This window comes from Vigna unguiculata, chromosome 2 (genome assembly GCF_037176805.1).
Source record: "Vigna unguiculata cultivar grain cowpea cultivar isolate G323 ecotype 2 chromosome 2, ASM3717680v1, whole genome shotgun sequence".
NCBI lineage: Eukaryota > Viridiplantae > Streptophyta > Magnoliopsida > Fabales > Fabaceae > Vigna > Vigna unguiculata.
The window spans coordinates 29,970,023-29,983,495 of NC_140793.1; the positions used below are offsets into that span (position 1 = coordinate 29,970,023).

Consider the following 13,473-nt stretch of genomic DNA (forward strand, 5'->3'; position numbering starts at 1 on the left):
TTTTATCCTAGAAACTTTGGAACAAGGATCAACTTGGACAAGAGGCATGCCTCACATGATGTGCCAGAAGTGTCTAAGACAAATGCTCATTTGTCGTCTTAGTAAATGAGAGAGAATAAATTATATGCTCATGTAAGACTGAAATCTAAATAAATATACTCAAATTTATTTTTTCTTCCAAATAATCAAAAAGCTAACTAATTTGGTTTTATGATATTTTTTATCACTAAATACAAGATGAAAAGAATACTTTTTATTTAAAGTAAATTGCTAATGAAAAATATTTCGATATTGGATCATTAAAAACTAAAAGTGTTTATATGATTTTTATAAACTTGGGAATTGATTAATATAATTTATTCTTAAGCCGAAAAAACAAAAGCACCACATATTGTCAAATCCATAATGTGGGTGGGGAAGATGTTAGAGACAATTATTTGCTAGTACTGATAAAAAAAAAATTACACTTCTTTTTTATAAACTTTGACAAAAAAATTTTTTTAATCACATCAAACTTTTTTTTTATTCTCAAGTTATATTAAACTTCTATTTCATCCAATAAAATATTGTCAAGTTACCATTGTTAAATATAAAAAGAAATTATCAAAAAATAATTTTCCGAATATATACTTGCATTTTATTTGTTTTTCATAAATTGGCCGATTGTGACGCATAGAAATTCATAATTTTTGTATTCGTCCTTCATTATCAAGCAACCTCAATTCTTGTCCGCACATTCATGAAAACCGTATCTGTGTATCTCTTTAGTTTCTCGATTCTTGGAAAATTTTCATTTTTTTTATTACTTAAAAAAAGTTTTTTAGATTACATACAGTTATAAAATGTTAAAATGTTACGATACATATAAATATATTTTGTTATTATATTTTAGATAAACATATATTTAGTTTATAATTAGTTTTCTAAATATATGTCTTATATTATCTGTTATCTAATTGTTTTTTGTCTGTACATTATATTTATTTCATTTCAGTGAATGAGATCAATTGAGAAAAATATTCTTGTATAGAAAAATCAGTGCAACACAGATCATGAGACAAACAAGTTATCATAGTCAATTTAATAACAGTTTTGTGTCTAAAATAATTTATGATTACTGTTTTATACTATAGGATTGAGTTAGGTTGCGTTTTAGTTTCTCATTAACTTTTGTTTTCGGATGTTTGAAGAACATTTTCATCAAAGTTTATTTATTTAATGAATTATAAGAAAAAAATTAGTTTATAAATTTAACTATATTTTTAGTGCTCATAATTAGTTTTATTTTAAATTTATAAATTTTTCTCTTCATTTTCATTCGTGTAAAATTTGGAGTTTTTTTTAATCTTAATAAAATATATGAATATTGGTTGAAATGTTTGTAATTTCTTTTTGTGTTTTTTGAGAATTTTGGTCCAACCCTTTTCGAATCGATTTTGGGTGAACTATATCAACTCCATGAGAAATTTGTATAAATAGTACTAGCAAATAAATGTTTTTCGATCTAAATTAAAGTGTTTTAATTAAGATTTTACAATTAACAAAGTAGTTTTACCATATGTTTTGTTATGGGTAAATTCTATAAAGATATCCAATTATTCACTTAATTCTCTTTTTATGTAAATATTAATTAGGAACTCATCATTTATTTTTAATAATTAGACTTTTGTGTTTTGAGATGAATGTGAAATGGTGTGAAGGAAAGTGAGATAGTGACTACAAATGGTGAACTTAGATATTTAAGTAACTCGAAACTTAAATTGTACGAAACATGAATACCCAAAAGAAAAGAGAATACTAATCAATACTCTTAGGACACTGGTTAAGGATAATTAATTTGCATTGGTTCTTTTATTTTTATATTAAAAATTGAAATAATTAAATATATTAATTAATATAGTATAAATGCATATAATAAATTTTATAAAGACAAAAACACATTTTTAAAGATTTAAACAATAACTTACTAATACAGAAAAATAACTTTGAAATTTGTAAGGTTTCTTCTAAAATATTTTATTTTTGTTTCTTTTCTTATAAATTTTGTAGATATTTAAAAATATTTTTTTATGGTTGTACGATTAATTTAAACTGATTTATATTTAATTATATTTAATTTTTAACAACATTAAAATATAATTATTTTATTATTTAATTATCTTTAACTTTTATTGATGAATGTAAAATAAAATATGAAACATATATGTATAATAATTATGAGTATTTCTATCTTTTAAATAAAATAAAATTATATTAATGTGATTAAGTCAGACTTAATTTAATATTACACTTATAGAATTCGATATATATTAATTATGCCATTAGGACATTGATCAATAAAAATAAATAAATTATCAACGGCAGACCAAAAACTCATAAAAGAAATGAATGAAAGTAAATTACAATAAATATTATCACTGAATTAATCGTTATCGTGTAAATATAATTTGTCATCTTCTTTTTGTATATGAATAACCTATTTACACTTTTTTCTTTTTTTTTTTCTGACAATTAAACCAAAACAGAATAAAATAAAATTATATAATTTACAATAATCATTTAAAAGTATTCTCGTTATGTCAATTATACTCGCTAAATCCATATTTTACAGCTGTTATCATATCCATCTATTTTTAGTTTTTTTTTTTCGATTTTCACTTTATCCACCACATAATGGTGGATCTATGTAGAACATACACAATCAACACACGTGATCGAAACTGTCACAGAAAATTTTAGCTATTGAGACAGAACGATTTATATGTTTTCATCCAAATGCATGATCACTTTGACTTTTCCAAAAATTTTTTGGACCAAAAATAGAACAATTCAGATTCATGCGTAATCATCGTGTTAATTGTGTTAAAAATTAAAATGGTGTTATTGAATATCGTGTGAATTCATTTCAACTTTGATTTTTTTTTTTTTAAATGTATTCAATTATTTTTCACATTTTTATTTTGACGAAAACCAATTTATAGATTGCGAAGTTTTCTTGGATTCATCTATATCAATGATAGAAAGTGGGTATAAAGTGTGGGCCTATTTGTATCAAAGCTTTTTGGAAGCAAAATATTTTTTAAGAAATTTATCACAATCACCAAGAATGTTGGAAGAAGACATTTATGGAATAAAGTTCTCCAACTTGTTTACATTCTCATAAATTTTATCCAATATTTCGATATACAAGCACCAAAATGGAATTAAATAATTTAAAAAGAAAATGACGTATTAATTGTTCCTTAAGGAAGAAAATGACGTATTAATTGTTCAAAATACAGAGAAAAGTGATCAACTTGAAAAATCAAGAGTTTTTTCTTTTCACTATTTCATCGAATTTTCAGTTATGATAAAGTGGTTTGCATAAGATTGAATCGGTGAACTGGATTGGTGGATGAATAATAATACCTTAGGTCGGTGTGTTCCTCCTTTACTTTTTCTCAAGCATGGTATTTTAATTCATTATTTTTATCCAATTTTAATCTATCATTTTAATTATTATTAAGTTATTGCATCACATCATTAGAAGAAATTATAAAAAATAATTTAATTGTAACTGAAGTAATAGGTTAAAAATCAATAAAAAAATAAATTAAAATATCATTATTATTTTTTTAATAATGGTATGAACATTTTTACCAAAAATCATATTCCAACACTACAAATTTTTATTGGGCCGTATCTTGTAGATCGGGCCCCTCTTATAAATTTCTTCTTGCTGGGCCCAATTGCTTTTTCTACCTCCATCATGACTATATTGTCCCTCATTTATAAAGAAGTGTAAAAAATAATTTGTTCTTAAGTTTTTCAGAATTTTCTATAATCCAAATATATTTTTTCTTAAAAAAAAACTTTTTCGGTAAAATTTTTTTTTTTGATGATTTAACACTTTTTGGGAGGTGCAGAACTAAATCTTTACGGCAGGGAAGAAACTCACGATCTTCAGGGGTGTTTTCTCCTTTGCACCTCAATAAAAGTTGTAATCCTTAAATTATCCTTCCTTCATATTATAATAAAAATATTTAAAGTTTTTTTTTAATATTTTTTGGATTAAATATATTAAAGATATTTTTATATTCTAGAATAACTGTTCCAAAGTGTCCTTTTTGCATATTATAATATCTTTTAGAATATTCAATCCGAATATTTGTGAACTTTCGACATTTCTGGATTTAAAAATATTTTTTCAAACATAAAATCTAAAAAGTATAAAAAATAAGAAAGTGTAGAGATTTTAATTATAATTTTAAAAGGGGTAGTTTGGAGATTATAACTTTAATTGAGATGCAGAAAGTGACATGGAGGGTGCAGGCGAAAAAGGCCATCTTCGGCCGCAATACGATACGAACGAAGTTCTAGGCCCAAATTCTCAGATCGTCTCGGAGTCCTGGCAGCAACGACGTCGTATGGTCAACCCTGTAGTTGCTCGGCGCGTGGCGCGTGTACCCAAACACGCATCAAAATCTGCCGCTTCAACCAGCGATTGGTGTTGGGATGAAAATTCCTGCAAACCGCAGAGAAGAGGACAAACAATTAGGGTTTTTCAAATTCCTCAAACCTCCGTGTTCCATTTTAGTTATTTTTTTTTTTCCTGCTCACACTGCTTCCTTGCCCTTGAATTGCAATTTGTACAGGTAATGCTACATTGCGATGTTTTCCAGTCTTTTTTCTGTTTTTTTTTTTTTTTTTTTTTTTTTTTTGTCTTCGAATTGATTTATTCTGTTGTCGAATGCCTGCAAAGAATTTCGTAATCACATTTTCCCGTTTTGTGAATTTCATAAGCGCATAGTTCTGTGGCACCTGTTTCATCTTTTAATGGCGGTAATTCAACCGTGAATGTCTGCGCTCAGTAGGGTTTGGTTCATGGAGTTTTAAACCTTTTTTTTTTCTCTCTCTCTCTCCCTCTCTCCTTTTTTAAAAATCCCCTTCTGTGTATTTTGGGTGCCTGTGTTTTGAGTGTGAGCTTGTGATTTTTTATTTTTTTTTAAATTACTGTAATGGGTTGGTGTAGGAGGTTGCTGTGTTCTCATGCACGATTAAAATTGTCAAATGAGTGATGCAAAAGAACACGAAGAGGCTGCCCAGGGCGAGTCCTCGGTCGTGGAAGAGAACAAGGTGTTGGTTGATACAAAGGATCGAGTTCAGCCTGAAGCGGCCTCTACTCCTGCTCCAGTAGAGGAAGCGTCAAACCTTGTTGAAAATGGGTCAAATCATGTTGAAAGTGGGTCAAATCCTGCTGAAATTAAGAAGGAAGAGCCATCTGCTGAGCATAAAAATGTGGAACCTGAGGTTGTTTCAGAAGGAATTCCACAAGAAGATGTTAAAAATACTTTTCACTCTGTCCCAGTAGAGTCTCATATTCAGGTTTTGGATACGATTGAATGTGAAGAAGCGTCTAAAGCGAAGGGTGAAGCTGAAGAATTTCCCACAAGTGATAAGAAGGTTGAGAATTGTGATGATATTCGTCAGAATAGTATTGATAATGTTGGAATGGCTGTGGAAGTGAAGCCTGAAGGCTGTGGAGTGGTTGACAGTAAAAATTGTGACAATGGTGATCCAATGCCTGCAAGTCATAATGAGCCTCCTATATCACAACCTGCTCCTGCTGATACAAACACTGAGTTTGTGAATGTATTAGAAGTTGAGAATAAGGCTGATGAAAAGCAAGCTACCGATCCTGCTGATAATGGGAATTCAAACTCAAAGCACTTCTGTTTCTTGGATGCTGACCATTCCTACGATGGTAATGAGTCAGGAACAGAGGAGGAGCAGTCAGCATTCATGAAGGAGCTTGAAAACTTTTTTAGGGAGAGGAGCATGGAATTCAAACATCCCAAGTTTTATGGAGAAGGACTAAACTGCCTCAAGTGAGTGGTTCATGTTCATTTAAACTTTTACTTGTTTTTAAATAAATACACTAGTCCATAGTATGATCACTTTGGCATAAAGCTCACTTATGGCTGAATATTAGGTTGTGGAGAGCTGTAACAAGATTGGGTGGCTATGATAAGGTATTCGTTTTTCTTATTCCCTGTTGAATCTCTTACGCAAAACTATGCAGCACATCTTGGATGAACGATTAGATACAGTAGAAGTTCATTGTAATTTCACATGGAGGTTGCTGGTTTAGCTTGTTAACAGTCTTCATATGAGCTACCTAGCTAGCATGTAACATGATTTATTTATTTTTTTTGTCACTTGCAAGGCACCAGCCGTTGGAAGACCAATGTTATTTGTCCTAGTAAAATGAAGTGAACAAATGCATTCACACACATATATACGGTAGAAGAGACTAGTGAGTGATGAGAATCTTGAGTTTTTATAAGTAATGTGACATATATTTATTGCAATTGAAAAACTGGCTGAGTTGTTCATTCCATCTACTAGAAAGTGTATTTACAGAATACTCATCCCTTTTCTACGGAAGTCAACTATATAATCAATCTGACAACCAATACCTTGAGTCTAATTAATTAATTCCTAACAGAATATGGCAACAAAACCATCTAATTAAGGAAGAGTAATATGTACAGGCTTTACATGTTAACTATTCTTCACACCAGTACGTGTTATACTCTGTTATCACACTGTAGGTATTTTATATTGCTAGGGTATAGTATGAAACCAAACATGTTAGAGATATGATTTAAATACATTAAATAGGGAGATCTGATATGATTTCACAGGGAAATATCTTACCAAATACTTTTCATTTTTAGACATTGATTTTGTTTCTTATTATTGGATCTTTTCTTCATTATAAATAAATAAGAATAGTTCTGTGTATAACCCATGAATTCTTTATATTTCCTCTCGGTTTGCCTTTTCTCAACATGATACCGAGGGGTACTATCATCTTTAACCTGTTTTTGTCACTAATCCTGTCAACAGAACATAATTCAAAATATACTTAGAACATCATACATTTTGAGATATAAGATTCCTGGTATCCTAATTGTATCGATGATAGCATTCATGACATAGAAATCCTAGGTGATGCAGTTTCTTAGTGGCGTGAAGATACCAGCTTGCCAAATACTCACCTAATAATCCTGTAATCTGTTTTCGTTTAATTAATTTATGAATGAATAGTTTGTCATGATGCACGTGACACGTTGTAAATCTGTCTACTATTTTACTAAAAAAATTGTTTAATTTTTTTCAGTTGTTGAATAGATGTCCTGTACTTTTACAATTGGATGAGCAAAATGTTAAGGGGTTGTCTTTTGGGCCAAATTAACATTGGTTACTCTCTAAGCAATTAGATTGTTTATTTATCTCTTGTTTTGATGTTTCCAAGTCATGCACCTAACTGGCTCATATTTATAAATAGGTGACTTCATGTAAGTTATGGCGGCAAGTGGGAGAGTCTTTCAAACCTCCGAAGTATGGATTTTTCTTCACTTACAGTGTCTTTATCTTGTTTATTGCTCTGAAATCAAAATCTTGTTATATATGCATATTTTGTATTTGTCTTCTGCGTAGTTTTTATATCTCTTCTGTTTGTTTTGCCAAGCATAGCCTCTCTGGAATGGTAGTATCTATTGGTAAGGGAGTTGCGAGAATTTGAAGTGTTTCTAAAGTTAAGTATTGATGGGAAACAAAGAATGCTGGATGCATGTATTGGACTGTGAATGGTTGATTAAGAAGCATATTAGCTTAGCTTTGAACCAGCTGTTTGATTTCAATATTTAAGACATGGTTAACTTGTGGGCTTCAAACATTTCGTCACTGTTTTGGCTTTTCCCCATATCCTACTCAACTGGACTTCATTTTCAATTTTCTTTTCCTTTTTTCACTGGGTGGCTGGGCGTTGGGGAGTTTTTCAGAAAAATTTGAGCTGTCTGAATGGATAATTATAGATAATATAATGTATAATATATTAACTCAGTGCAATGTTCTCCAACTATGCAGGACATGCACCACTGTCTCATGGACTTTCCGGGGATTTTATGAGAAGGTGACTACTCTACATATACTAGTCATAATTCAGTTTCTCTTTTTTTATTAATTGCTTTCACTAATTGCACATGATTTATATATGTGCTTGGTTGATGTTCCTTTAAGGCTTATAAGTAGGCTTTTTATATGTGCTTGAATATTGACATTGATGTAGATAATAAGCATACCTGAATAGCTTTTACAATTTGTTTACATTGTTATCATTCTTTTCCTGCTTGTTACGATGGTGACATTCATGCTATGACCCTATCAGAGAAGATCCCACACCTTTTACATAGTTTTCTTGTGCCCAAATTTTCTCTTCATTTAGTAGTTAGCAGTGACATGGGATACATTTCATATTTGTTTGCTTTCTCACAGTTACCTATAAATATCTAGCCATGCTTGTTTTAGATGTTAAAAAGAAATAAAGGCTTATTTCATTATTTTTCCTATTTGCTAATGTGTGAAAATTGATCAGATATTGTGCCTTTAGAAGTATGCAGCTGTCATCCATGCTATTTAACCTTCATTCATGCTGTTTGTGATATCCTACCCCAGGCACTTCTTGATTATGAAAGACATAAAATAAAAGGTGGTGAGCTAAATGTGCCAATTTCTTCTCTCCCAGAGCCAGTAAATATTGAAAATCAGGTAATGTGTAATTTATACCATTGCTTTCTGTTTCATGAACAAATATAAGGCCCATTCTCATAAAAGTCGCGGATATGAGAACAGGAATTATTGGAAAACCACATTTGACATCTGCATAATTTCATTGATTTTCTGCATTTGAATTTTGCTTATTTTGTACTGTCACTCTGTCAATTTTCCTGTGACCGTCAGTTTATTGAAACTGTTTTTTAAATGATGGGCAAATTCAGGCTTCAGCATCAGGTAGAGCCCGGAGAGATGCTGCAGCACGGGCTATGCAGGGTTGGCACTCACAGCGTCTCCTAGGGAATGGTGAAGTTAGTGACCCTATTATTAAGGTCTGGAGGATTTTGAATTATTGTTTTTGTTCGCTGAATTCTTTATTATTGTCTGTTACTCTGTTTTGACCTCCATATAATTGTTTAATACTTTTCTTTTTCTTAGGATAGGAATTCCATGTCTGTGCAAAAGCGTGAAAAGCAGCTTAAAAGCATCAGTATGTCTTTCGTCCTATTGCTTCCATTTTTAACAGTATAGCAGGTTTTAAACAATTCTCAGAATTGGATTATCTCCTTATTGTCTCAGATTTGCACAAACGTAAAAAGCCATCTTCACCTTACATGGATAATGCAGTCAAAGCTGCACGCAGTAAACCTTCTAAACCACAGTTAAGACCGGTTACTTCATTTTCAATCTCTTTTCTTGTGTTTTCTGTGTATTTATTAATTGTTTATATATTTGTTTAATTAATTAGTGAAACGTTTTGCCAGCCACTTTCTTTACTTGAAATTAGGAAGTGTTTACTTTAGGACTTTGGTTTATCTGCTGACTTGCTCACCTTTGTTGATTTGCGTGGCTGCTAGATTGGACACAACTGTGATTGACATAGGACCTCCTGCTGACTGGGTAAAAGTCAATGTACAAAAAACTGTAAGTTCTGTATCCTTTGATGAGATAGCATAAAAGCCATGTATCTAGTTACTAATTACTGATTTAAATAAACACTCTTCCGTGCAGAAAGATTGTTTTGAGGTATATGCTTTAGTTCCTGGCCTTCTGCGGGAAGAGGTATGCATTCTGGTTATGGTGAAAATTAAGCATATTACTTTTTCTATTTCTCCCCTTTACTTGAGAGGAAGTTGCAGTATGGTAGGCATACCAAATTCATTATAGCGATTGCAAATTTCAACATATATTAGGACAAGCCTACCTGTTGGATATTCTGGAATATTCCCCTTGAACCTTGAGCCTTGGAAAATTTGCGGTTCTTTACTTCAAATTGTTTCATATCCAGCCTATTGTTTGTGAGCTACATAGGACACTTAAAAGATTATTGGTTTAAGTTGTGATCTCAAGAAATAGCTATTTCATAAAAGCCACTTCTCTTCTAAAGAAAGAAAATAATAGTTACATTCAACTTTCATTTAGAGATTTTGATTCTCGGGCAGATGACCATCAGAATTGACTTATAAATTCAAAATTTGTATTCTACATTTTCCTTTTGTAGGCAAAGTTTTTCCTCTGTTGAACTTTGTTACTTTTGATGCAATAACGCTTCAACATTAAATGCTTTAGTTACAATACTGAAAAACAATACCGAAAATCTGAAATGGAACTGTGGATGCTTTTTCAAAACCAGGTTCGTGTACAGTCAGACCCAGCAGGACGCCTTGTCATAAGTGGTGAGCCTGAGCATCCCAACAATCCTTGGGGCGTGACACCTTTCAGAAAGGTATATTTAACTTCTCTTCAACAATGAAAAAAAGTGTCTTGCTTTAAAAATAATACTGCTTTTGTTTCAACTTTCAATCCGTCTTGTTTACATGTTCTAACATCAGTGGTCTGTTCTTCCTGCTACTATAGTCATCATACCAAAACACTGAAGAATATAAAGTGAAACAACCTTTTGTGTCTGTATCAAACTATTACTTTGCTTCACTACACTTGCAAGTTTATTTTCTAAAATTCTTAGGTATTAGTAATTAATTCTACGGTTATAGGCTCATTAATACAATCCTCATCTAAACCCCCTCTTTTTGGGGTTTCTACTCGATTGTTCAGGAATATTATGTGATGTTACTCTTCCCTCTCACTCTTAACACAAGAAATTTTATAAATTCAGGTGGTTAGCTTGCCCTCAAGAATTGATCCTCATCAGACATCGGCGGTGGTGACGCTGCATGGGCAGTTGTTTGTTCGTGTACCATTTGAACTGTCCGAATAGTAGTTCCTTCTGGTTTGATGACTTTCTCTTTGACCATGATATATATATATATATATATATATATATATATATATATATATATATATATATATATATATATATATGTAGGATAGTTGACCCCAAAACCATGTAGAAGAATTATTACTGTCTGTAAAACTCATGCCAATATCTGGCTTAGAGTAGCATTTATTTCAAAGAAGTTCAGTTAACTGTTAACCGTGTTAATACGAGCTAGGTAGAATTCTGTATTTGTATTTGCTAGGGAGGAGGGTTGTTGTAACTTTCATAGTGAGATTACATTAAACTTTTGACCTTTTATGTGTCGCTCCTATTGCATTTAATCTGCTGTATATACTCCTCTCTGCAGTAATTATTTAGTAGGTTTTACATTATGTTATGTTTGAATGAGAAATTTTAGAAATTTTGCAATATGAAGTTTTTTTTTTTTTATATTAGTACTTTATTTGTATAAATCAAATTAATTTTTTATATATTTTTTAAATCATGGATTTTAGATGGGTAATTTAATTTAATGCTCTCTTTATCTCTAACACAGACACGTTTGTATTGAAATTTTAAAATCAAACTTTAGTCAATTTTAAATATTTAATATAATTGAAGAGATAATGATATTAGCAACGCAACGAGATATTGAAGAACTTTAATTTTTTTATACGGAAATTGGGATTTCATAATTTTATTACATTTCTCAAATTAATTTATTATCAATTTTCTTATTTAAACCACATTACTGTTATTCAATACTTTAAATTTTCTATTTCTAAATGTCATGGATAGCAAAATGTCATTTGGCATGCTTAGAACAAATTGCCAGGAATATTTACTGAGATTTTTCAAAGAATTTAAAATATACGAGAATCTAATTTCTTACACTATTATTTTTATTTTTAAAATGATTTGAATAAGGAAAAGTGTTTTAAATTTTTTATTTAGATAAAATAGTATAATTTTCATATGTAAATTTATTTTCATGTTATACCAAATTATTTGATTTTAGTTGAAAATAAGTCAATAAATTTTCATTATTTTAAAATTATATGTGTGCTTTTTTTATTGAGTTTTACTATAACACTTTTTGATACAATAATTGTCGTATAAACAGAATGAAAACACAATGTTAACTTTTTTTCTTTTATGTTAAATGGTATTTTAGAATGACATTTAAGTTAAAACGTGATAGTTGAAATATTTGAAATACTCTTTGATCCATAAAAAATTAACGTTATTAAGTTAAAAAGATAATATTTATTCAACTTTTTTGTTTTAGGATCAAAATAAATTAAAATTAAAAATATGGACGGATTCTAATATTATATTTAAGTTTAAGAATTAAAAATATATATAATCTTAAAAAAATGAAATATAAATAATATGAAATTAAAAGTAATTTACAATACTCAAATATTCATAATAATAATAATAATAATTTGCGAGCAATAACTCTCGTCCACTTGTTGAGAACAAAAATTATGTGATCTATATATTCTACAAAGGATTCAAGAAAATTTCCTTGTTCTAAGCATTAATATTAAAAAGTTTTGTAAACTGTTCAAAATGGATAATAGTATTTTGGCTTAAATATCTTTTTCGTCCTCATTTTCGTAGTGTTTGTTGTAGATGGTCATCATTTTGACAGAATGTTTAAAATGGTCCTATTTTTACCGAATGTTTAAAATGGTCCTCATTTTCGTAATTCATATTTTATTTGGTTCTTTTCTGTGACGCCGTTTAAATCTGTAACGGAACCATCTGTACAGTACACGTAACACACCCCAATGCAACTTAATACAAACAGTGCCACCTATATAGTGTTCCGTTACTGACTTAAACGGCGTCACACAGAAAAGGACCAAATAAAATACCAATTGCAAAAATGAAGACCATTTTAAACATTTGATAAAAATGAAGATCATTTTAAATATTCTGTCAAAATGAGGATCATCTGCAACAAACACTACGATAATGAGAACGAAAGGTATTTAAGTCTAGTATTTTCTAGTATAATAAATCATGTACCTCTTGAATATAGTTTGCTTCATTTATTGCATTTTTAGTGTCAATACAGTAGATGTAGGTTCAATTCTTGAATAAGTACGTGGTGCAAGTGGCTTTGATAATAGATGTATTAAGTGTGTTAATCAATGAGAAGTTATTATCTTTTATTAATTATTTTTATTAACCTAAAAATACTAGTGTTAAAATAATTTTATATTTTCATATAAAAAGTAGTTTACTTTCAGCAGTACTTTTTTTTTAATTCTCAATAAACTATTCTTAAATAATATTTTTTGCCACATCAAAGCTGTATAATGGCACTAGGATTGATTCAATTGAAAAGTAATAATCTGTGTTCCCAATTTAATGACCATGAAATAAAATATGAAAATCTTTGGTTAGAAAAGCCCCACGACATGCCTTATCTTTAAACTTTTAATTTAAAAAGAGTAATAATAATAACAATAATTTGGTCAATTTTAAACAAACTCCGTACATAAATAGATGATAAAGGTCAACAATATTAACACATTCATATACATGGATTTTGGTGCATTTTTTCTATTTACCTTGTGAGAACCGTTATTTTATTGTTGTTTAGTCAAGTTCCGTGCTCGTGGGAAGAAAAAAAAAGAAGA

The 13,473-nt window shown here is 29.9% G+C and overlaps 1 protein-coding gene across 1 annotated transcript; it reads left to right on the forward strand.

The window, feature by feature from the left end:
• Positions 1 to 4,388: 4,388 nt before the first annotated feature.
• LOC114174214 (AT-rich interactive domain-containing protein 6-like) lies at positions 4,389 to 11,160 on the forward strand. Its single transcript, XM_028059005.2, has 13 exons — positions 4,389 to 4,634; positions 5,012 to 5,867; positions 5,972 to 6,011; positions 7,334 to 7,386; positions 7,915 to 7,960; positions 8,503 to 8,595; positions 8,826 to 8,933; positions 9,040 to 9,091; positions 9,181 to 9,262; positions 9,459 to 9,525; positions 9,613 to 9,663; positions 10,235 to 10,327; positions 10,718 to 11,160. The coding sequence occupies exons 2-13, from the start codon at positions 5,050 to 5,052 to the stop codon at positions 10,817 to 10,819; spliced, it is 1,605 nt and encodes a 534-aa protein (XP_027914806.1). The 5' UTR covers positions 4,389 to 4,634; positions 5,012 to 5,049; the 3' UTR covers positions 10,820 to 11,160.
• Positions 11,161 to 13,473: the final 2,313 nt, after the last annotated feature.